General features: G+C 42.5%; 1 protein-coding gene across 3 annotated transcripts in view; it reads right to left on the minus strand.

Moving 5' to 3' along the window:
* Positions 1 to 25,108, minus strand: part of LOC141117301 (NACHT, LRR and PYD domains-containing protein 3-like) — a 196,858-nt gene that overhangs the window by 22,384 nt on the left and 149,366 nt on the right. For all 3 annotated transcript variants that reach the window (XM_073610084.1, XM_073610082.1, XM_073610083.1), the window contains 2 exons: positions 17,166 to 17,330; positions 12,526 to 12,690 (listed from right to left, as the gene is read on the minus strand). In XM_073610084.1, the coding sequence (XP_073466185.1) occupies positions 12,526 to 12,690; positions 17,166 to 17,330 (330 nt within the window). The remainder of the gene's footprint in view (positions 1 to 12,525; positions 12,691 to 17,165; positions 17,331 to 25,108) is intronic.

Below are 25,108 nucleotides of genomic sequence, written 5' to 3' on the forward strand. Positions count from 1 at the left end.
AATCAATTCCCCCACTCTCAAAATTATATCGCATAACACCCAGGGCTTGAACTCCCCCATCAAAAGGAGAAAACTATTCCAACTGTACCAGTCTATGTAAGCGGACGTTCTCCTCTTGCAAGAGACCCACTTCCCCATTTCCTACAATACCACCTTCCTTCACCAACGGTTTCCCCAATTCTTTTTATCTTCGGCACCCAATAAAACAAAAGGGGTCGCAATCTGTTTTGCTAAACATATCAACCTGTCTCAGCCTGAAACAGTAGTGGACCCCCAAGGCCAGTATATTTTGGTCTCGGGGAATATAGATGGGGAATTATACACTTTTGTTTCCTATTACTCACCCAATAAGGGTCCGAGGGTTTTCTTTGAGTCCCTTCTCCACAAACCGGGACCTCACCTTAAGGGCACAGTTTTTTTTGGGGGGGACTCTAATATAGCTTTCGACTTCTCACTGGACAAATCCGGTTCCGGGTTGTCAAAATCTAAACGTCCTTCCAAACAAAGTGTACGCATAGCGAAGTTAATACATGGGGGGGAATGGTGGACATTTGGAGGGAAGCTAATCCTCGGGCGAGAGACTATACGCATTTCTCGGCACCCCATGGATCTTATGCCAGGATAGATCACATCTTTACGCGCTCCAATTCGATCCCTTTACTTGTCAAATCCCGGATTGTGGATACCCCTTTATCCGATCACTCTATGGTCGCATTGACAGCCCTCAGACCTTCGGGACATAGAGACCGCCCGCGCTGGCGCCTACAGGAATCTATTCTTAGTGACCCCATTCTAGCCTCTATCATCGAGGAAGCAATTAAAGAATACTTCAGCTTAAACTCTACGCCGGATGTGTCTCCAACAACGGTGTGGGCGGCCCATAAGTCTGTGATCCGGGGGAAACTAATACAATTGTCCACTAAACTTAAGGTAGAACATAGAGCAGACACAGTAAAGTTGACAGCAGAATTTCAATCACTTGCAAAAGCACACAAACTACATTCCACCCCAGACTCTTTGGCTAACCTAGACAAAGCTCGGGCACTTCTCAATCTGTCCTTAACTACAGCGGCTGAAAAGCACCTTAGGTGGACTGGGGCGCGTTTTTACTCTCAGAAAGATAGGATAGGTTCGAAACTGGCAGTTAGACTTAGCCCTAAACCTCGCCAACTAGCCTTCCCCAAGATCAAGTTGCACTCGGGAGACCTAACTCAGCACCCTACAAAAATTATGGAGGAATTCCATCGGTTCTACTCAGAACTTTACAAACCTCAAGGTCCCTCTTCAGGACAGTCGAAAAACGGTTTCCTTGATTCATTAAGTTTACCCACAGTATCTAAAGAACATAAGGATCTGCTGACAGCCCGTTTTCACCATCAGAGGTCCTTGACACAATCAAATCTTTGAAAATAGGGTCCTCTCCTGGTCCAGACGGGTTCTCCACCAGGTATTATAAAAAATTTGGTACTACCTTGGCACCTCATCTATCTAAGTTTTTTAACTTTCTCCGGAATGGATCCCCCTTGGGGACAGAATTAAACACAGCGTATATTTCGGTGATTCCCAAGCCGGGGAAAGACACGAGTGAAGTAGGGAATTATCGGCCTATCTCGCTAATTAATAACGACATCAAGATTATGACCAAGATTTTAGCAAATAGACTACCGAGTTTTATCCCCTCCTATATCAATGGAGATCAGGTAGGCTTTATACTGGGGAGACAGGGCCCCGACCAGATTAGACGGTCCATAGATGTAATCTCTCTCCTTAAATCGCAATGGGACGGGAGCTCTCCACAAACAGGCTTCCTTTTATCGATTGACCTTCACAAGGCTTTTGACTCAATAGATTGGGGCTACTTGTCAGAGGTTCTGAAAAGATGGGGCTTTGGCCCTCACTTCTTAAACATAATTCATTCCATGTACTCTAATCCTTCTGCTCAAGTGCGACTTATGGGTAGATACTCAGATTAATTTTCCATTGGTAGGGGGACCAGACAGGGGTGTCCTCTTTCCCCCCTCCTCTTTGCCATGGTGATTGAAACCCTAGCTATAGCTATTAGATCAAATCCCGATATAAGGGGGTGACCTGCGGCGACAGGAAACACAATTGCGCCCTGTACGCAGATGACCTCTTGCTTTACATAACCTCTCTGCTAATTTCTATGCCAGTCATACATAAGGTGCTAAATTCATTCAGTAGAATTTCAGGTTTGAAGGTCAATATGTCCAAATCCACGGCTCTAAATGTCACGGTCCCGCCCGAATTACTTTCACAACTCACTAATAACTTTACGTTTTCCTGGGCCCCTAAGGCTATCCCCTATTTGGGGATAAACTTGACCCCGGATGTTAAAGATTTGTTCAAAGCCAACTATCCCCCAATGATCATCAAATGTAGAGGGGAGCTCCAACGATGGTCAAGATGTGGTCTGTCCTGGTTGGGAAGGGTACATGCCGTAAAGATGACGCTCCTGCCTCGTCTCCTATATTTATTTCAATCTCTGCCAATCCCGCTCCCGAAGAGCTTTTTGGGGAAATTTCAATCTGAAATAATCCGATTTGTCTGGGGAAACAAGGGGTATAGATGTCCGTCCAAATTGCTTCTACGCTTGAAATCCCAAGGTGGCTTGGGTTTACCGGACCTCTTGGGGTACTACCAGGTGGCTCAATTAACACAAATCTCTGTGATTTTTTCTAAAGGTCAGAAACCGGAATGGCTTTCCATGGAAAGGTGGGCAATTCCCCTCAACACCATAGACTTCCTATTATGGTGTGACTCCAAACAAAGACCAGCCATAATGGCCCCTACGCTTTCACACTCTATCTCTTTAACCACTAAGCTATTCAAAAATTCCTCCATCATATCCCCCCTGAAACCATTATCACACATCTTCCATAACTCTAGATTTCCCCCGGGACTGAATATTCAGGCTTTCCGATGGTGGACGGATAAAGGTCTCTACCGGAAAGGTCACTTTTTTTCCCATTCCGGCCCTCTTACCTTATCCCACTGTATTGGTAAGTTGGATATGCCCACTTCAGAACAGTTTAGATTCACACAAATATCTCACTTCCTAAACGCTATTTGGGTCACCAAAGCGGAACCTCCCTCAATTACCCCATATGAGTCTTGGTGCTCCAATTCTTCTGACCAAAAGGGAGGAACTTCACTAATATACAATGCATTATGGACGAATCTGGACAAGCCGGGTTACGCAAAGGCCTGGGAGGAGGACACGGGAGGTTCGTAGCCGCCAACAGAATGGTTCCAGGCCTGGAATCGCTCCTTCAGAGGTATATGTAACATCTCCCTTATCGAGGCTAATGTAAAGGTTCTTTCCAGGTGGTACTATGTCCCCTCTAGGCTGGCTTTGATATAGGGGTTGTTTTAGGGGTTGCGGGCTAGTAGGTTCTATGTTACATACCTGGTGGACCTGCCCCTGCATTAGATCCTTTTGTCAGAAAATCTTTCAGACAATAAGTAAATTAGTGAAGGTACCCATAGGCCCCAGCCCCTACATTGCTTTGTTCAACCACACCATCCCAGAGATACCTAAACATCTACAGGCTCTCTCTTTCTTTGTCCTTTTAGGGGCTAAAATCACTATAGCTAAATCCTGGAAGAAAACCTCAGTTGCTTTTCAGTCTTATAAAAGAAAGGTATCTTGGATCATGTCTCAGGAACAAATAGTTGCTAAGCTTAATGATAAAACGGAGAAGTTTTATGCTATATGGGAGCTGTGGGCCAGGCTATGTAATATAACTCTCATACCGAGAATGGAGCCTAGTTCCGGACCTGCTCATGCCCTAAGCTAATCAACCCCCTGCTCTTCTTTTCTTCTACTCTCCTTTCCCCCACGTTCTCTCTCTCTCCTCTCTGTTTCTTCTTTGCCTCTTCGGCGCTTTTGAAGTACTAAGCGATTTTACCTCATTTGCGGGGGAAATCTTGGAGATATCTGGTTGGGGCATCGGTGGGATCCCTTCACTGCTCAATACCTTTTACTCTTTTCTTACTTAATGACCTAGAGGGGGAGGGCACCTTTTTATAGCCCTCTCTCTTGGTCCTCATATTCCTGGGGGCGGTGAGGGAGGCTGGGGAGACCCTTATCACACCTACAGGAAGATCCAATAGGGGTAGTGTGTGTGGGCCCCCAGTATGTCCCGGCATACGCTCATCTGGATTACACACCCTTAAAATGGTTTCCTACTTGGGCAGTGGTGGACTCCCCCCGACGGCTCTAACCTGATTATTCTGTCCGGTGGTTTAGAACTCAAACTTATTCCCCGGTAACACTCTACCTTTTACACCAGGAGTCATTAAAGTTGATTCCTTCTATCATTCAGCATTTATATACCCTCAGGATAGCCTATATAGGAGTTCAGCATTGGTTATTGGTTTTTCTCTCTCAGTCCACCCTACTCACCCAAGGCAAAATTTTGTAAGCGGTTTTGGTACAGTAGGGGTGGTAGACTACATGTTTGGTAGGGTCCATGGGTAACTCTGGAGTATTTGGTAGCAAGTTCGACATAAGATCTTCTTTTGAGATTTTTTATTTTATAAGCCCCCGCTTGGTACTTCTTCTCTCCTCCTTTACCTTAATACCAGCTTTGTTATTTTCTTTCAGACTGTTTGCAAAGCCTTAGCAAGCACATGCATGTATCTGTCTCAGGAACTTGTATTCTGAATACACACAACATTATGTTTTTTTTTTATGTGAAAAACTCAATAAAATACTTTAAATAAAAAAAAAAAAAAGCTACAAGGAAAAGCCCCCAAAAGAACCTAATAATGCAACCCAGCAATCACTAGCAGTCAAAAAGCAAGACTTGTTCACTCTCCACTCAAGGTCCCCACTGTTTAGCTTCCAACCAGCAGTCAATACAATCTTTCTATGCATATTCTTATATTGTAAAGTATCTATGGACTGCTGCTCACAATAAATGTAGGTGGTTTTAATTATCTTAGTAAGAAAAAAATCATTGCTTGCTACAGGCATCCATCTTTCTGTTTTTTTTTCACATTTCTAAAACAATTGTTTAGCTTCTCTCAGTATAAAGTGATTTATGTCTTCTGTGCTGGATTAATAAACTATAAAGTGGAAGTCATTATAAAGGGATCATTGTAAAGGAGCAATTTATCAAGCACCGACTGAAAACCTTTTGGACTTTTTTATTCAAATTAGTAGAGGATTGATTTGTTAGGCTTAGTTTACAATTGCAGTTGGGGGGCAGTAGAAATGGGTGGTTGAGCTGTGTTATTTTGCCCCCCCCCCCTGTAACCTGATCTAAGCTGCAACAGCAACCTTATGAGAGTATACTAGGGTTGCAACCTCATCCCTTTAAAACCGAACACATAATAATTTCACATGTTCTGTGGCTGATTAAGGTAGTAATTAAACTCACATGGTGCCTTATTTGCATTAAATTATCCCCAGAACCTGTGTAATTCATAAACGGATGAGGTGGCAACCCTAGAGTATACACATGCCATGGCAAAACTGATCCTCCTTCAGTTCAGAGAGCAGTACTGCCCACCAAATATGACCACTGAAGTGAATGGGGGCACTCTACAACTGCACGCAGTTGCAGGTGGTGGTGTGGGCTTTTAGGGGTTAAAACAGATGGTGAGGTGGTCACATATTACCTATTTAATGTTTGTCAAATGCATTCTGAGAAGTTATCCACCATGGATAACCCTTCAGAGGGTAATGTTTGTGTTGTTGAGCCCTGTCAGTGTGCTTGCTGTGTTATTTTGGTCTTCTATCCCTTGAAATGCACTGTAGGATCTTTTGTCTTATCAGTCTCCACAGAATATTTGCCCCAAAGTCTTGGGGATAATCAAGATGTCTTTTTGACAAATGTGAGACAAGCCTTTGTGTTCTTTTCAGTCAGCAGTGGCTTTGGCCTTAGAACTCTCCCATGAATGCCGTTTTTTTGCCCAGTCTCTTTCTTATTGTTAAATCATGAGCACTGACCTTAACAGACAAGTGAGGCTTGCAGTTCTTTAGATGTTGTTGTGGGTTCCTTTATGACCTCCTGGGTGAGTCATTGTGCTCTCTTGGAGTAATTATAATAGGCCATAATTACTCCAAGCAATGCAAACTGTCTCACTGCTTTTGTAACACTCTGCTATATCTGGGGTAATGCATCTATGTTTTGTTTTTAACTTGGCCATTTGTTGTGATTGAATGATTCTCACTTCCTTTTGGGATCAAAGAGAAACTCATCTTTATGATTGTGGCCTGTGCCTGTCTTTGACCATTCCTCCCCTGAGTTCATGTGTCCCTTATCAGTCCCTAATTGGGGTGGGGAGGGTTTCCTCATTTGATCATCTTAGTATAAATTTATTTGTGCCTATGAGGGAAGTCAGAGACAGGGGGTTTAGGCAGAGTAATTTTTCCTGCCAGGAGTAATTTTTCTGCAGGAGTAATCAGCAGTTGAACACAGCAGTTGAACTAAAGCAGGATAATGAAAGCAGCAAGAAAAGACCACAAAGAACTCTGCTCCACTCTGGATTGACCACAAACCACCACTTTGGAAGGCATCCTGCAAGTCTGTATCCTATGCCCACTACCCTTTAATATGTCCCCTCTACTCTGCATTCTAATATTAGTATCCTCTGCTTTCAAAACCTCACTTCTTTTCCCCTCTTCTCCACCCCAAAACTTGTACATATCACCATCACTGCTATCTCTGCCTACTACTGATCTCATCACCTCCCGCTCATACTTAAACTACCTGCTGACCCACACACCAGGACAGGGAAGTATGTGCACTCATACACGTCCCACTCCCATCCTACTTTCCTCACCCTCCTTCTTCTACTAACCTCTGGGGATATCTCCCCTAATCCTCCTTCAGCATTAGCCGCAATCTTCTCAGTCTTATATCGATCCCCCTGCTGACAAAAACCACCCCTTCTCATGTGCCCTCTGGAATGCCCCCTCTGTCTGCAACAAGCTCACTTCTGTCTATGACCTTTTTGTCTCCCACTCCCTTAACCTCTTGCAATCATGGAAACACGGCTTCAAGAGTTAGCCTTGCACGCAGCCCTCTCCAATGGAGGGCTCCACTGGACTCACTCACCCAGACCCAGTGGACAGAAAGGAGTTGGAGTTGGCTTGCTTCTATCCCCACTGAGCACCTTTCAAGTCCTTGCTATACCTCCTTCTCTGTCCTTCTCTTCTTTTGAGACACACTGTATTCCTCTGTTTTCTAACATTTCTCTAAGGATTGCAGTGTTCTATCGGCCTCCTGGACTGGTATCATGCTTTCTTGATGACTTCTCTGCCTGGCTACCTTACTTTCTGTCCTTTGAAATACCCACTATTTTATTATTGATTTTAACATCCCTGCTAATGTTAACAGCCCAGTTGCATCCCAACTCTTCAACTTAACCTCATCCTTTGACCTAATACAATGTACACATTCACCCACTCACTCTGATGGTAATTCCCTCGACCTTGTTTTCTCCCATCTTTGCACCCCCTACAACCTCACCAACACTCCCTTTCATGTCTCTGACCACAACCTCATCACTTTCACAATGTGCTTGTCTCCAACCACCTGTCCCACCAAGCAGAAAACAATTACCCACAGAAACCTTTGCCACTTTAATTCTTCTCTTACTCTGCAACTGACCACTTCCATGACAAAATTTCACCCTGTTTTGCCCCGACCTGGCCACCTCCATCTACAACAGTTCACTTTCATCCACACTGGACTCTCTTGCTCCTCTCACTACACAAAATATCAGGCCCAGACCATTACAACCTTGGCAGGCCGACGACACCAGAAGCCTTAAGAGACATAGCCCAGCATTGGAGTGTGTGTGGCGAAAAACCAGATCCCAGCATGCATTCACCCAAAGTATTTCAAGAAGGCCAATTTATAATTTCCCCCTCCATGCTGCCAAACAAGCCTACTTTGTCACCCTCATTAATACTCTGTCCTCCAGTCCATGTCTCTTCTCTACATTAAACCTCTACTTTTTCCACTACCATCTCCACCCAGTAACTCGCTCACTGCTCAAAAAATTGTCAATCACTTCAAAAACAAGATTGTGCAGTGGAGATGTCCCCACTAATTGCATCAGACATCTAACCCACTTAACATACCCTGTACAAATCTGCTCTCAACACTCTCCTCTTTTGACCTTGCTACTACCGAAGAGGTCTCTAAAGTTTTCTCCAAACCCCGCCTTACCACCTGTCCCCTGGATCCTGTTCCCTCACATCTACTACAGTCACCCTATTCTTCTATCTTATGCTCTCTCACTTACATCTTCAAACTCTCCCTCTCTACTGACACCTTCCCCTCCCCTCTAAAACATGCCCTGATCACCCCCTTACAAAGCCCTCACTGGACCTACAACCGTCTGAGCTCCTACCTCACTGACAACAACCTCCTTGACCCCTTACAGTCCGGCTTTCACTTACTACACTCCACTGAAACTGCCCTACTGAAACTCACTAATGATTTACTAACTGCCAAAACCAATAGCCACTACTCCATACTCATACTACTCGACCTCTCTACAGCCTTTGATACTGTTGACCATCCCCTCCTCCTCAAAACACTCCACTCTCTTGGCCTTCAAGACTCTACTCTCTCCTTGTTCCCCTCCTACCTATCACAGCGCTGCTTCAGTGTTACCTGTATCTCTGTTTCCTCCTCTCCACTTCCTCTTTCTGTAGGAGTACCTCAAGGTTCTGTCCTCTGACCCCTTCTCTTCTGCATTTACACCTTCTCCCTTGGTCAGTTAATAAACTCCCAGTTCATTCAGGATTTAGCATAGGTGGGAGGGGGCCAGTTACTTTTTTCACATAGGGCCAGGCAGGTTTGGACAGTTTTTTTTCCCTTAACCACTTGCCGACCAGCCGCAGTCATTATACTGCGGCAAGTAAGGATGAGCCGAACACCCCCCAGTTTGGTTCGCACCAGAACTTGTGAACAGACCAAAACTTCGCACGAACGTTAGAGCCCCATTGAAGTCTATGGGACTCAAACGTTCTAAATCAAAAGTGCTCATTTTAAAGGCTAATTTGCATGGTATTGTCCTAAAAAGTGTTTGGGGACCCGGGTTCTGCCCCAGGGGACATGTATCAATGCAAAAAAAAGTTTTAAAACGGCCGTTTTTTCGGGAGCAGTGATTTTAATAATGCTTAAAGTCAAACAATAAAAGTGTAATATCCCTTTAAATGTCGTACCTGGGGGGTGTCTATAGTATGCCTGTAAAGGGGCGCATGTTTCCCGTGTTTAGAACAGTCAGCAAAATGACATTTCAAAGGAAAAAAGTCATTTAAAACTACTCGCGGCTATACTGAATTGACGGCCCGACAATACACATAAAAGTTCATTGATAAAAACGGCATGGGAATTCCCCAAAGGGGAACCCCGAACCAAAATTTTAAAAAAAAATTACGTGGGGGTCCCCCTAAATTCCATACCAGGCCCTTCAGGTCTGGTATGGATATTAAGGGGAACTCCGGACAAAATTTAAAAAAAAAATTGGCGTGGGGTCCCCCTCAACATCTATACCAGACCTGATGGATTTTAAGGGGAACCCCGTGCCAAAATTTTTAAAAAAATGGCGTGGGGTAAAGGGATATTACACTTTTATTGTTTGACTTTAAGCATTATTAAAATCACTGCTCCCGAAAAAACGGACGTTTTTAAAACTTTTTTTTGCATTGATACATGTCCCCTGGGGCAGGACCCGGGTCCCAAACACTTTTTATGACAATACCATGCATATAAGCCTTTAAAATTAACACTTTTGATTTCTCCCATAGACTTTTAAAGGGTGTTCCGCGGCATTCAAATTTGCCGCGAACACCCCAAATTGTTCGCTGTTCGGCGAACTGGCGAACAGCCGATGTTCGAGTCGAACATGAGTTCGACTCGAACTCGAAGCTCATCCCTAGCGGCAAGTTGGCTCTATTGCTCGAATCGCCGTAGCTTTACGTCACTTCGTGCAATAGATACAGTAAGCACACGCATGGAGCCAGAGGTGCTCTCATGGTGCGTGGCCGGAGCCGATGTGCGTGACCAGCAGCCGCGATGTCCGCCAGACACCCGCGATCGCTCCACAGAGAGCCAGAATGGGGACCTGTCAATGTAAACAAACTGTACTCCCCTGACAGAACAGTGATTAGGAACAGCAATCTCTCTGTACTCCCAGTCAGTCCCCCAAAAGTTAGAAACACCTCCCAGGAAACACATTTAACCCCTTGATCGCCCCCTAGTGTTAATCTTCTCCCTATCTGTGTCATTTATACAGTAATCAGCGCATTTTTATAGCACTGATCGCTGTATAAATGTCACTGGTACAAAAAAGTGTCAAAAGTGTCCGATCTGTCCTCCGCAATGTCGCAGTCCCGCTAAAAATTGCAGATCACCACCATTGCTAGTAAAATAAAAAAAAATAATGAAAATGCCATACATCTATTCCCTATTTTGTAGATGCTATAACTTTTGCACAAACAAATCAATATACGCTTATTGTGATTTTTTTTTTTTACCAAAAATATGTAGTAGAATACATATTGGCCTACACTGATGAAGAAATTTGTTTTTTTACTTTTTTTGGGGAGGGGGGGTACTTATTATAGCAATAAGTAAAAAATATTGTTTTTTTTTCAAAATTGTCGGCCTTTTTTTGTTTATAGCGCAAAAAATAAAAACCACAGAGGTGATCAAATACCACCAAAAGAAAGCTCTATTTGTGGAAAAAAAAAAAGGACATACATTTTGTTTGGGTACAACATCGCACGACCGCGCAATTGTCAGTTAAAGCGACACAGTGCTGTATCGCAAAAAATGGCCTGGTCATTAAGAGAGCAAATCCTTCTGGTCCTTAAGTGATTAACATCTTGCTTACTGGGCACTTAAATCCCCTTCCTGCCCAGACCAATTTTCAGCTTTCAGCGCTCTCACATTTTGGGTACTACGTTGTATGACCGTGCAACTGTCATTCAAATGAAATTTTTAAAATTTTTTTCACACAAATAGAGCTTTCTTTTGGTGTTATTTATTCACTGCTGATAAAAGACAGAAAAAAAACAGTTTCATAGTTTGTTATAAAATTTGAAAAACAGGTATTTTTTCTCCTTCATTGATGTGCACTGATGAGGCAGCACTGATGGGCACCGATAAGGTGGCACTGGTGGGTACTAATAGGTGGCACTGATGGGTGGCACTGATGGGCACTGAAGGGCACTGAAGGGCGCGCTGATAGTTGGCACTGATGGGCACTGGTAGGCGACACTGATAGGTAGCACTAAAAGGTGGCACTGATGACGAGGCACTAATAGGCACTGGTTGGCAGCACTAATAGGAAATGACAGATGGCACTGGTGGCCATTGATGAGTGGCACTGGTGAGCGGCACTAATATGCACCTGTAGGTGGCACTGGTGGACACTGGCAGGTGGCACTGGAGGGCACTGCATAGCAGCAGTGCCTCTCCCTGTTCAGGATCGATGTCCCTCTGTCAGAAGTCGTGATCAGTTTTTTTTTTCAAGCATGAAGGGGGAAAAAAGCTCATTACTGAACTTCTGTTTACATCACATGATCAGCTGTCATTGCCTGACAACTGATCACGTGGCAAGAGGCCGTGATCATTGACTCAGTGATCACAGAGTGTGGCGCGCACACCCCAGAGGGGGCACGCAGGCATATAGACGGGACAGATAGATATAGACGGGAGAGCGTCTATTGACACCCTCCCGGCAATTAAGGCCCACGCTATAGCTGTCATTCGTAGTTAATAAATGTAATAATTTAAAAACTGCATTTACTCAGCTTATCTTTGTGTAATATTGAAATTTGTTTGATGATCTAAATCATTTAAGTATTACAAATGCAAAAAAAAAAAAAAAATCAGGAAGGGGCAAATACTTTTTCACAGCACTGTACGTGTAGCTGAAACCAGCTACAGATACACATGCATCTATTCAGTGGAGCTTGTTGTATGTAGACATTCTTTATCTGAAAGGAGAGATGCCAGAATGAAAGAATAAGTCATAGGTGAAAACTATTTTTTGCATTATTTTGGTCCTCTATCCCTTGAAGTGCACTGTAGGATCTGTCTGCTATATCTACATACAGGATTGTACAGATAGATCCTACAGCATACTAGTTATCAGAATAAATAGAATAACAGATTATAATATGTTTTTAGGAAAATATTATTTCATGGCTATAGTTATAGTGATACGGTTGAATGCTTTACGGTGGGCACGGTGTGCATGTTTTTACGTCAATAGTAAATCACATATCCCTGTATGTTGTGATGGTTAAGACGCCCATCTATAGTTACAGTACATAGTCGGTAAGCTTGAAAAAAGGCTGACAGAGTTAATATGATCCAAGAATTAGACAACTTAATGACAATGGCCTTTTTGAAAAGCAAAAAGGTTTGTCTGTTTAGAACACATTATTGTATATTTAATTTAATTATGTAGTGTGAACATAAATCTGTCCCAGAATATTATTCTCTCATTCAGTCCTGTTATACTCACTGTAATTCCTCTATCCGGCTTGTTGGCAGAGCTGCCATCAGATCACTGAAATGAGGACCCTTCAGATTGTTCCCGGACAGGTTCAGTATCCTCAGTGTCTGGTTATTTCTTATTCCAGATGCCAGGTGGGGGCAGGAACTGTCTGTTAGCTGATTTCTATCTAAACTGTAGAAGAGAAGAATGTTACCAGAAAGAAAATGAATTTTTACCCCAGGAATGAAGCAGTGCACATACTGAAGTAGTCAGTTGCAAGTAATGCACAGAGAGCAGCAGTAAAGAGTAAGGACTCATGCACACTGGCCAATTTTCAGCTGCTCCTAGGGACATCTGGCACTTTTTTCCTGCCTCTAAATGCCCCTGAATGTTAGCCTATGTGTCCATGCACACATAGGTTTTTAGAGGAGTTTAATGGTAGAGGCGTTTAGAGGCAGAAAAACAAAAAAAAACTTCAGTGCATCCAGGAGCAGGAAGAGGAGTTTTGGCAGAAAAAAATGTTTGATGCTTGTAAAAGCGCATTAACAATATGCACGTTTGGCGCTTGAGCATTCATTTGTTTCAATGGGCAGAATAAATTATTATTCTGGCCAATAAAATTAATGCTTAGAAAATTATGGGCTACATGGGTACCTCATCCTATAAGATACTTCAAAATTTGGAAAAGAACAGCTGACAGACTTTAGCGGTACCAAAAGTGGACAATGAAAACCCAATAGATAAAGTATTGTTTTTATTACAAAAGTTAAAATTGTTAAACATACTTATTCTAAAATAAAACCATTAGCTCAATACATATATAACATGTCAATTATTACTCTTATGTGACTCTATTACTGCTATGTTAAGAGGTCGATGTGTTTCACAATTATAGCTTCCTCAGGACCTCTATATCTTGACCACAGATAGAGATGGCCTATCCAAAGAGAAAGGCATAGCTGTTAATCATACTGTATCAAAACATCAGCATAATACACATATCAACTGGCTTTTGGGGTTCCCAAAAGGAAGAAACATATTAATTCAACATATGTTCCTCCCACTTGTTCTTCATAAATATAGGTCAAAGTGTATTCTGCTACATTTCTTTGATGAAAATAACCCAAATCAGTGTATATTATTTAGTCTGTGTGAAAGTTATGCAGTTCACAAACTATGGTATGTATCTGAAAATCTATCAATCCTGATGTACTGACAGCCTATAATCTTGAGGCCCAACAACACCAGGACAGTACGAATACCCCCCAAATAACCCCTTTTTGGAAAATAGAGAGCCCAAGGTATTTAGTAGGATGCATAGCAAGTTTTTTGATGTTGTAATTTTTTGTCATACTTTTTTGGAAAATGAAGAAAAGAAAAAAAAGAATTCACAATTTTTTCTTTTTTTTTTTTTACATATTGTCATCAGTGCAATACAGGGTTATCATATAACGGGTGTGGCAGTGATCAGGGACACTGGATGGTGACAGTGTGAACAAAAAAAAATGTAATAATTTTTTTCAATTTTTTTCTTTCTTTCTTTATTTTGTATTACATTTTTTTTATTTTTTTTTTATTTTTTTTAAACACACGGTGACCAGAGCAATATAATGTTACCATGGTTACTACTTTTTTTTTTTACACATTATGATTGCTTATAGCAGTGCATTACATTGCTATAAGCAAGAATTTTACTGAATGAAACCGAAATATACAGTTTCTTTTGATTAGCTGTGATTGGCCAGAGCTAATCACATGGTACAGATGGGCTGTGATTGGCCCTGTCTGTACCATGTGATGCAACTGACCAATCATAGCTAGCAACACAATTGTATACAATGCATGGCATGAAAAGAAGCTATCCATTGTTTAAAACTGTCATGTGACCTGCTGTGATTGGTCACATGGTACCAGCAGCGAGCCGGTACACTGATCAGTCATCGGCAGTGTCTGGTGGATGCAGCTAGTGACAGATTCTGCCGTGCAACAGCGTGATTCGGGAGGACGTCATATGATGTCCACCTGGAACAACAAGATGCCCACCCAGCCGTCATTTTGTTATAGGCTTGGCAGGAAGTGGTTAAAAGTAGGCAATGCACAGAGAAAAAAAGGCCAGGAGTAGTCAATGATTGGCAAGAAGAGGTTAGGATGAAGCAGTGCACAGATTGTAGTGGTCAATAGTAAGTAACACACAGAGGTCAGAAGTAAGCAAAGTATAGAGAGAACAGGTCAGGAGTAAGTAACAGGGGTTGATTTACTAAAACTGGCCAAATCTGGTGCAGCTCTGCATAGAAACCAATCGGTTTCCATTTTTTTTTTGTCAAAGCTTAACAGAACAATCTGAAGTTAGAAGCTGATTGACTACTATGCAGAGCTGCACCAGATTTTGCACTCTTCAGTCTTAGTAAATCAACACAATGCAGCACTTAGACATAAGTGACAGGTCAGGAGTAAGTAATACACAGAATGCAGCGGACAGACATAAGTTAGACATTGAGAGTACAGGTCAGGAGAAAGTCATTTATGGACAGCAGAGGTTAAGTAATTCATGGAGAGTGGATGTCAGGAATAAGTAATAAGTGTACAGTGGGTTACTCTCACGCTATCTCTGTATGTGAAATACAGTAAAGAAGTTTTCCAGCTGCAGCAATCACTCAGTAGCTTATCCTTATGCATGACGTAACACGTAGGGCATAATAGTAGGGAGTAATAGCTGCCTTTTCTTAATAAACTTTTAAAACTATACTACACTATGGAGAGTCTCTTTCACATTTGCATAACCACAGATGTTATGGAGAGAGGACCCCCAGGACCACCATAAAGACCCTATCCACCATAGAGATCAGCAGGCTGGGAAGGACAGACAGAGGACTCCCAGAGGAGAGTGGATGCAAAAGCACCATCTGATTAGGAATTATCATTACATGCTTATCTAAAGCTGCATTGAGGTGAGATGCTAGGAAGCACAGAGGAGACATCATGGTGAAAAGGGAAGATAGCATATCTTCATGAACATATACAGCTAATGGTGAAGGGATGTACCATTAAAAAAGGACATTTGCACAATTGGATTAGTCATCCAACCTTTACGTCATAACCATTTGTATATCATGTTCATTTATGTGTTACATAACTGTGGAATTTGAGATTTATATTTGCATTCATTTTTTTTTGTTTTGTCACATGATTATACAGGTAGGGACAACAGTATATTGTGGGAATTTACACATTTGTATTTTTGTAATTGCACAGATTTTATTCATTTGTTTATTGGCTCTGGAAGATATATATTTCCTCGGATCAGCACACTTAATGCAACTTAAAATAATTGCTATAAATTTTAATTGTAATTAGTTTTTTTGGCTTTGCAGGATACATATAGTTTATTGAACATTTAATTTGGCAGTGCAACACTATTTACTTTATACTCAGGAATAAGTAACACACACGCAGGTCTCAGAGTAATAAGTGCAGCTGCAGTATATTTAAAACATACTATACTTTGTCCTTTAGCTTAGTGACTGACTGATAGCACCGCTTTCCCTCCACATCCACAAATCACCCTCCTTCTTTTCTATCCCATGTAGGTAGCATTGCTTACTTCTGACATATTTGATGCTGGGGATGCCTGTACTGAGAGCAAAACTAGCAGCAGTGGCGGCCAGTGGCATATTATTTTTTTGGGGGGGTGGCAAAGAGTGCACAGCCAGCCCCGCTGGTCTGGTCACCCCTCCGGTCACCCCCCCATGGATCGGTCACCCAAAACACTTACCCTGGGCAACGCTTCCCTCTGGGCGATGGACAGCTAGCTTCCCCTGCATCCTTGGCATCATGGCGGTGTCCTAGCCGTGTGCCTTCTCCTTCCTCCTCCCTCAGCCAATAGGGTAGCTTCTCCTTTCAGCCAATCAGGAAACGGGTCTCGGGACCTGCTTCCTGATTGGCCGGGAGGCAGAATCAGTGTGATAATAGGGAATATTAATTTGCTATTGTCACATAACTGGGTGGGCTTGGGGAGCAGTGTTCTGCGCCCCAAGCACACCATTTTTTTAAGCCTATTAGAGCCTCAGGCTTAAAAAAAAATACACTCCTATTGGAATCCATGCGTCTGGCGCCTATGTGCCCCTAATGGACAGACTGCCACTGACTAGCAGTGTGCATGTGTATATAATCCAAAATAGCACTGCTGGGCTGGGGGCGTCTGCACATGTGTGCCAATTCAGATTGTCCAGCAGCAGCATTTTCAAATGATGCTTGAGCAGTGTGACTGCTGAATTGGTGCCTGGCCACTGTAAGGTTTCCGAGGATGAATTAGGGACACATTTTTCTATGGGATAGACTCCTCAGAATGGGAACTATCCCTGGGAAATAGGGACAAAGGGTAACCTTATTGTATTAGGATCTGATGGCTCATTGGTGTAAGATCAGATTCACCCATGTATGACCTCCTATAATGTCATCTATTTTTTTATTTACAAGACTAAATTGTTATCAGCCTTGTTAAAATTGTTAAAATCTGATGTTTTGAGTGTGATAAGATGCACAAATGTGACAACCTTCTCAGATTGGCTATTTAAAGGAGATCAGTATGATCATACAGTGGCTGTATGTGGCTTGAATGTCAAAGCATCCCAGAATATCATAGTTTAAGTCAGTCCTATTATACTCACTGTAATTCCTCTATCCGGCTTGTTGGCAGAGCTTCCATCAGATCAATGAAATTAGGACCCTCCAGATTGTTATCAGACAGACTCAGTGTCCTCAGTCTCTGGTTATTTCTTATTCCAGATGCCAGTTGGTAACAGTAATTGTCCGTCAGGTGATAATTATTCAAACTGTAGAATAAGTGAAGAATGTCATCAAAAGAAAATTAATTTCTCTCCCAGGAATATATTTAACTATTCTGTACATTGGCCTTTTTCAGCCAGGGTTCCTCCTGAGGTTGTTTGAGGTTCATTGGGCAGTAAAGCAGCAGTAAACTGATCTCTCACCTACACTGGCTAGCAATGCAAGAGAGAAATATTCCACAGACTACCAATGCCCTAGCCGTCAAATACTCTAACACTGTTGTTTATTCTCCTTTGTCAGGATGTTTAAACGATTAATTGAGTCAATTCTAAATGGCATACCATGCTAAAGAAAAAAATAAAATAAATGTATAGTGAATGGCAGCAGCGAATAAACATGTGATATTAACATAGCAAAGCATATACTAAACAAAAAAACATGCTAATCCCAAATAATCAAAAAACATGTACATTAATGTCTCAATGTGATATAATACACTCAGTGCATATATAAAGAATGTCCATATATCATTCAAGTGCTAAAAAAGAAACTGTTCAAAAAGTGTACAGGGCATTAATCCACACGATGAATGTGAAGAAATCCAAAAAGTGTAGCTGATTCGATAGAAATTCAACCACCAAAAATCACGCAGAGCCTTCTGTTGTACCCAACACCCTTTAATCAGGGACACTTACCAGATGGTGAGGACCACCTATTTCTAGAATGGTCGAACAGGCAGGCAGAACAACCTCTGCAGGGTATGGTAAACAGTGAAGCCTCTGGAATGCTCTGGTGATAGGGGAGATCTTCCAGTATGGTCAGACTCACAATGAGGTATTCAAATCAGCCGAAGCCAAAAAAGTAGAACATGCAGAAAAAGAGCTCCAATAGTGTAATACTGTATGCAATACTTTATTGAATAAAGCCAAAAGGCTACTTACATTTTGTTAAAAACATCAAAGCCTTCATAAAAATGTTTGCCGGCAAACACAGAATAATTCACCCGCACTTCCGGGGTCACATGGGGCATGATGGCGTCAGTGCGTAGTTCCACCCGACATGTTTCCTCACACGTCACGTCATACAGGAAGATGTCACGTGTGAAGAAACAGGGTGTTGGGTACCACAGAAAGCTCTGCATAATTTTTGGTGGTGGAATTTCTATTGAATCAGCTCCATTTTTGTATTCTTTCACATTCATTGTATGGATTATTTTCCTGTACACTTTTTGCACTGTTTCTTTTTTAGCATTTGAATGATGTAAGGACATTCTTTATATATGGACTGAGTGTATTATGTCACATTGAGACATTAATGTATATTTTTTTTTATTATTTGGGATTAGCGTGGCTTTTTGTCTAGGATTAATTAAGTCAGCTATATCAGTTGTTTAATCGATCGATGTATAACAGTGCCTCCAATATAAAAATAAATTATTAGAAATAATTAAGCTAACCAATGAATTATTTCAGAAATTCTCTGCCCTATGCAGATATTCTTTAAGCACCATAACATTTTGTGAAAGTATGAACTATGAAACTAGAAAAATAAATTAAGATTTATTTTACAATTGAGTCACTTAACAAACCCAAATAACAATAGAATTGATAGTGTGACACAGACACTGAGATTATAGTCACAATGAATTCCTCAATTTACCCCACTAAAACATAGGTATATACTAGATGAGGGTGCGCTGCCCTGCTCACCAAATGCCACTTGTCTAAAACGTTTATTATAAATCGTAAAAGGTATGTGTATGACCATAGATATGCCTGTAAGGTGATGTCTAGCTCTCAGATACGCGATACGGATACACTCATCCATGTGGACACAAATAATTACTGATGGACGAGCCCCATATATCACCATATCCACAAAAATGCTTCTCTCTTAATCAAGTCTGCATTGATACAAGGTATATCTCACCCCACAAAAAATAAAAATGGTGGGGGGGGGGGGAATGTGTCAGGACAAAAATTCAATCATGTGAACCTAAGTAAAAAGTAAGTCAGAAGGTGCTCCCAAAATCAAATCACCCAAACCTAACATGTTTCACTCTTCAAATAGAGCTTCATCGGAGGTAAAAAGGACACAGAAAGTGAAGAAAATGAGCAACCCAAAGTAACTGACTGTCACATGTTGAAAAGAAAATGGCTCTATTTGAAAAGTGAAACATGTTAGGTTTGGGTGATTTGACTTTGGGAGGACCTTTCTGTGGTATTGTTCTAACCATGGGAAAGATGCGCTACTTTACAAGCATACTAAGAACACCCCCAGGCATGATATTTAAAGGAATATTTCATTTTTATTGTTTCACTTTAAGCATTATCAAAATCACTGCTCCAGAAAAAATGGCCTTTTTTAACCAGTTGCCGACCACCGCATGCCGATGTACGTCGACACAATGGAACGGGCAGGCATAAGAGCTTACCTGTACGTCCCTGCCTGACCGCGGGCGGGGGGGTCACATCGGACCCCCCTCGGTGCCTGCGGCAGTTGGATTATCGTTAGGAGCAATCCGAGGTGAGGGGGAGGCCACTGATTTATGGCCACCCCCTCACGATCACTCCTGGCGAATGGAATGCTTCCTCTGCTGCTGTAATGTAAACAGCGGCAGAGGAAGTGATGTCATCGCTCCTCGTGAAGCCTTTTCGTTCCAGCTTCCGAGGAGAGAAGACATCAAGTAAGTCTGCACCAACACTACAGGTACAGTAGCATACTCTAGGCACACTTTTCACCCCCCATCACCCCCCGATCACCCCCCTGTACCCCCTGTCACAGTGACACCAATAGCAGGTTTTGTTTTCTGATTACTGCATTGGTGTCATTTTGTGACAGTTATAGGTGGTAGGGCAGTTAATGTTAGGCCCCTTCAGGTCTAGGGTAACCCCTAACCCCCCTAATAAAGTTTTAACCCCTTGATCACTCCCCGTCGCCAGTGTCACTAAGCGATCGTTTTTCTGATCGCTGTATTAGTGTCACAGGTGACGCTAGTAAGGGAGGTAAGTATTTAAGTTCGCCATCAGGGTTTTATAGTGTCAGGGACCCCCATATACTACCTAGTAAAGGTTTTAACCCCCTGATTGCCCCCTAGTTAACCCTTTCAGCAGTGATCACCGTATAACTGTTACGGGTGACGCTGGTTAGTTAGTTTATTCTGTATAGTGTCAGGGCACCCGCGTTTATTACCTAATAAAGGTTTAACCCCCTAATCACCCGGTGGGTGATATAAGGTTTTAGGGTCAGATAGGGTCTGTGTCGCCCCAGGCAGCGTCAGGTTAGTGTCAGTACCGCTAACACCCACGCATGCACCATACACTTCCCTTAGTGGTATAGTATCTGAACGGATCAATATCTGATCTGATCAGATCTATACTAGCGTCCCCAGCAGTTTAGGGTTCCCAAAAATGCAGTGTTAGCGAGATCAGCCCAGATACCTGCTAGCACCTGCGTTTTGCCCCTCCGCCCAGCCCAGCCCAGCCCAGCCCAGAGAAGTACAGTATCGATCGATCACTGTCACTTACAAAACACTAAACACACATAACTGCAGCGTTTGCAGAGTCAGGCCTGATCCCTGCGATCGCTAACAGTTTTTTGGTAGCGTTTTGATATAGTAGCTAACAGTCTGGAGCTTTTTTGCCTGTAAGTCTCACTAGTGTACCACTAAATTTATAGCCCAAAATGGCAAATCGAAGGTACACTAGTGAAGAAGCCTACACATTTCTGAGCATGACAGATAGTGAAGAGGAAGTCACTCATCTGTCAGATTCAGGCTCAGAATACAAACCTGTAGACAGCAGCGGCTCCATGACAGATAGCTCTGATGACGGAGTTGTGGTCCCTGCCAAAGTCAGGTGTACCAGACCCCAATCTTCTTCTTCTGCTGTTGAGGAGCAAGAACCACAGGGCTGTCGTATGGAGCAGAGAAATACTAGCGCCGCTATTCCTTCTGGTGAACTGGCATGCACCAGCGGCCTAGTACACCCTGGTCGTACATCCAGCACTGCAGTAACACTTGGTGACGTGGCGAGTTCTATAAGTGCAGTTCAAGCTGGCGAGGTGGCAAGCACAAGTAGTGTCCCACTGCCACCAAGAAGACGAACATAGGCCCGTCGTGCCCATAGTGCCCTTCCTGCTGCATTCGCCAATCCGAATTGGGAACCCACCACTTCTGCAGCACCCGTACTTCCCCCATTCACTGGCCAACCCGGCATTCATGTGGAAACAGTTAATTTTACGTCACTTGATTTTTATTCGCTGTTTTTCACCGAAGATCTCTATAGATCTATTGTGGACAAAGCAATTTGTACGCTGGTCAACACGTCGCCACTATTCCCCAGTCCTCCCTTGCCAGAGATTGGAAACCAATTACGGTTTCTGAATTTAAGATATTTCTGGGCCTTTCCCTCCTCATGGGCATAACCAAAAAGAGTGAGTTGCGGTCATATTGGTCCACTGACCCAATTCACCATATGCCTGTGTTCTCTGCTTCCATGGCCAGGGCATGATACGAGCAGATTTTGCGGTTCATGCACTTCAACAACAATGAACTCTGTTGTCCTCGTGGAGACCCTGGATATGATCGGCTCTACAAAATTCAGCCCCTCGTAAACCACTTCAACCAACGTTTTGCAGATTTGTTTACACCCCATCAAGTTGTCTGCGTTGATGAGTCCCTGATTACATTTTCTGGCCGCTTCTCATTCAAACAGTACCTTCCCAGCAAGCATGCCAGATACGGGGTCAAGATGTATAAGCTCTGTGACAGGGCCACAGGCTATACATGTAGTTTTATGGTTTACGAGGGAAAAGATAGCAAGGTAGAGCCGAGAAACTGCCATGACTACATAGGAAGCACTGGCAAGATTGTGTGGGACCCTTATTCGGAAAGGGGTACCATTTGTATGTGGACAATTATTACATGAGCGTGCCACTTTTTAGTCACCTTTTTGATCATCAGATTGGAGAGTGTGGCACCATGCGATCTAATCGCCGGGGCTTTCCCCAGCGGCTTGTAGATTCCCATCTTAGGCTGGGGTAGAGAGCCTGCTTGAAGTGTAATAACTTGCTCGCTATGAAGTGGAGGGATAATAAGAATGTTTTCGTTCTTACCTCCCTTCATGCAGACATGACTGTCCAAATTACTACGGCAACTGGTGTTGTGGAGAAACCCCTCTGTGTCCACAAATATAACCAAAATATGGGAGAGGTGGACCTCAACGACCAGTTGTTGGCACCGTACCTAGTTGCCCGTAAGGCCAGACACTGGTATAAAAAAGTGTCTGTATACTTATTTCAATTGGCTTTGCTGAACGCTCATGTGCTATACAGAGCTTCAGGACGGACTGGATCCTTCCTTAAATTCCAGGAAGAGATCATCAGAGCCCTTCTGTTTCCAGACGGTGCTCCACCTCACCTTCCCCAACCAAATGCAGTAAGCTGGCTGCATGAGAGGCATTTTCCTTATGTCCTCCCGAGTACCCCTACCCAATGAGCCCCCCAAAGAAAATGTTGTGTCTGTAGAAAGCGTGGTTATAGGCGTGACACCCGCTATTATTGTCCCTCCTGTCCTGACAATCCTGGTCTTTGCATTGGTGAATGTTTTGAGCGCTACCATACACTAGTTGAGTTTTAGCTTAGGGTACAGCATTGCGCAGACTAGGCACACGTTCACAGGGTCTCCCAAGATGCCATCGCATTTTGAGAGACCCAAACCTGGAACCGGTTACAGTTACAAAAGTTACAGTTATAAAAAAAAAATGTAAAAAAAAGTAAAAAAAATATACACAAAAAAAATATAAAATCAAAAATAGTTGTTGTTTTATTGTTCTTTCTATCTATTCTCTCTCTATTGTTCTGCTCTTTTTTACTGTATTCTATTCTGCAATGTTTTATTGTTATTATGTTTTATCATGTTTGCTTTTCAAGTATGTAATTTTTTTATACTTTACTGTTTACTGTGTTTTATTGTTAACCATTTTGTTGTTTTCAGGTACGCCATTCAGCTGCAGCGCGGATTTATTTATCTTGACAGCAACAGCATTTGCTCCCACGATACATAAAGCCATGACTCCAGTGCTGTCAGAGGTTATTTCACCACCACAGTTAAAAAAAGAGCATATATACCGAAGCATGGGGGCAGCAGGGGTGGAGGAGCGATTTGCTCCTACCTTTTGCGGGTGGATGCCCCCATGCTTCGGCATATATATATTTTAGGCACAGGTTGCGTTAAAAAATGTTTTATTTTTTACTATGTTTTTTTATTTGCTTTGCAGGTATGGTAAGTCTTACTGTTATACTGTAATGTTACTTTGTTTTATCGTTAACCATCATTTGCTTAGCAGGTACGCCATTCAGTTACAGCGCGGATTTATTTATCTTGACAGCGTTTGCTCCCACGATACACGATACATAAAGCCGTGACTCAGGCACTGTCGGAGGTGATTTCACCACCACAGTTAAAAAAAGAGCATATATGCCGAAGCATGGGGGCAGCAGGGGCGGAGGAGCGATTTGCTCCTAACTTTTGGGGCGGATATGCCCCCATGCTTCGGCATATATAAATGGTGCATGTATGCCAATCATTTTTTTTTTTTTTTTTTAATAATCTTTATTCATTACACAGTGTTATACAGTAATTTCCATCAACTATAAAACATTCCAAACTCATGTGCACAACACTCCAAATATAAAATATCCTAAAACATTATTCACCTGTTTTTTTTTTTTTTTTTTTTCCCCCCCCGTGCCTATCCCCCCACCCTCCAACCCAGGGGTCTAACTATTTTTCCTTCGGTAGTTCTTTAATCCTCTGTATACATCTACAACACCTCTTCCTACACACACTTTACAAGGGATACCCTATTTCTTCTAACCATGGGACCCAAATTTTTTTGAACTCCTTCAAATTTTTCCTCCTTACGTATACTACCTTTTCTTTCCATACCGTTTCTGTCACTGTTCTAATCCAGTCATCCTTTGAAGGGGGTCTCTCCGCCTGCCACCTCAGGGCTATCAATTTCCTTGCCTGAAATAGGCATCTCACCACTGCTTTGTTTATATTATTTCCTCTCCCTTGGCATTCCCCAACTCCCAATACACATAACTTTGGATCCATTTTCAGTCCTACTTTAAAGATCTTATTTATAAGTTCTAATATTTCTGTCCAGTACCGATGTAATTTTGGGCATTTCCATATCATATGGATCAGGTCCCCCGTATTCTGGCATCTTGGACAATTTGCATCCGCCCGTCGCCCAAATTCAAACAGTCTCTTTGGTGTGTAGTATGCCCTGTGAAGGAGCATTAGGTGTGAGAACTTCTGCGCGGGTGATACCGAGACCTGATGTCCTCCCTCCAACATCTTTCTCCACTGTTCATCCGATATGTTGCCCATGTCTCTTTCCCATTTGCTTCTACACTTGAGCTTTTCTGGACTCTCCATCCCACCTCTGCATAACAATGGATACATTTCTGCTATGGAACCTTTGTGTCCATCCGCACTACCCATTCTGCAAAGGATAGGGGAGAGGCTCCACCTCGGACCTTGTTCCCCAAATTGAGCCTTTAGGGCATGCCTTATTTGTAGATAGTTATAATACGTATGATTCGGAATATCAAATTCCTCCTTTAGTGAAATGAATGTTTTGAGTGTGCTACCATTATACAGTTGGGCCAACTTTACTATTCCTTTTGTTTCCCAAGACTTTATTTTTCCCATTGGTTTTAATTCTTGTAAATACTTATTATCCCAAAGGGGAGTGTACCTAGCCTTTCCTTCCACGCCTTCCAGCACTTTAATGGATTTCCAAACTTTTATTAT

Source organism: Aquarana catesbeiana, linkage group LG13, assembly GCF_042186555.1.
Source record: "Aquarana catesbeiana isolate 2022-GZ linkage group LG13, ASM4218655v1, whole genome shotgun sequence".
Taxonomy (NCBI): Eukaryota; Metazoa; Chordata; class Amphibia; order Anura; family Ranidae; genus Aquarana; species Aquarana catesbeiana.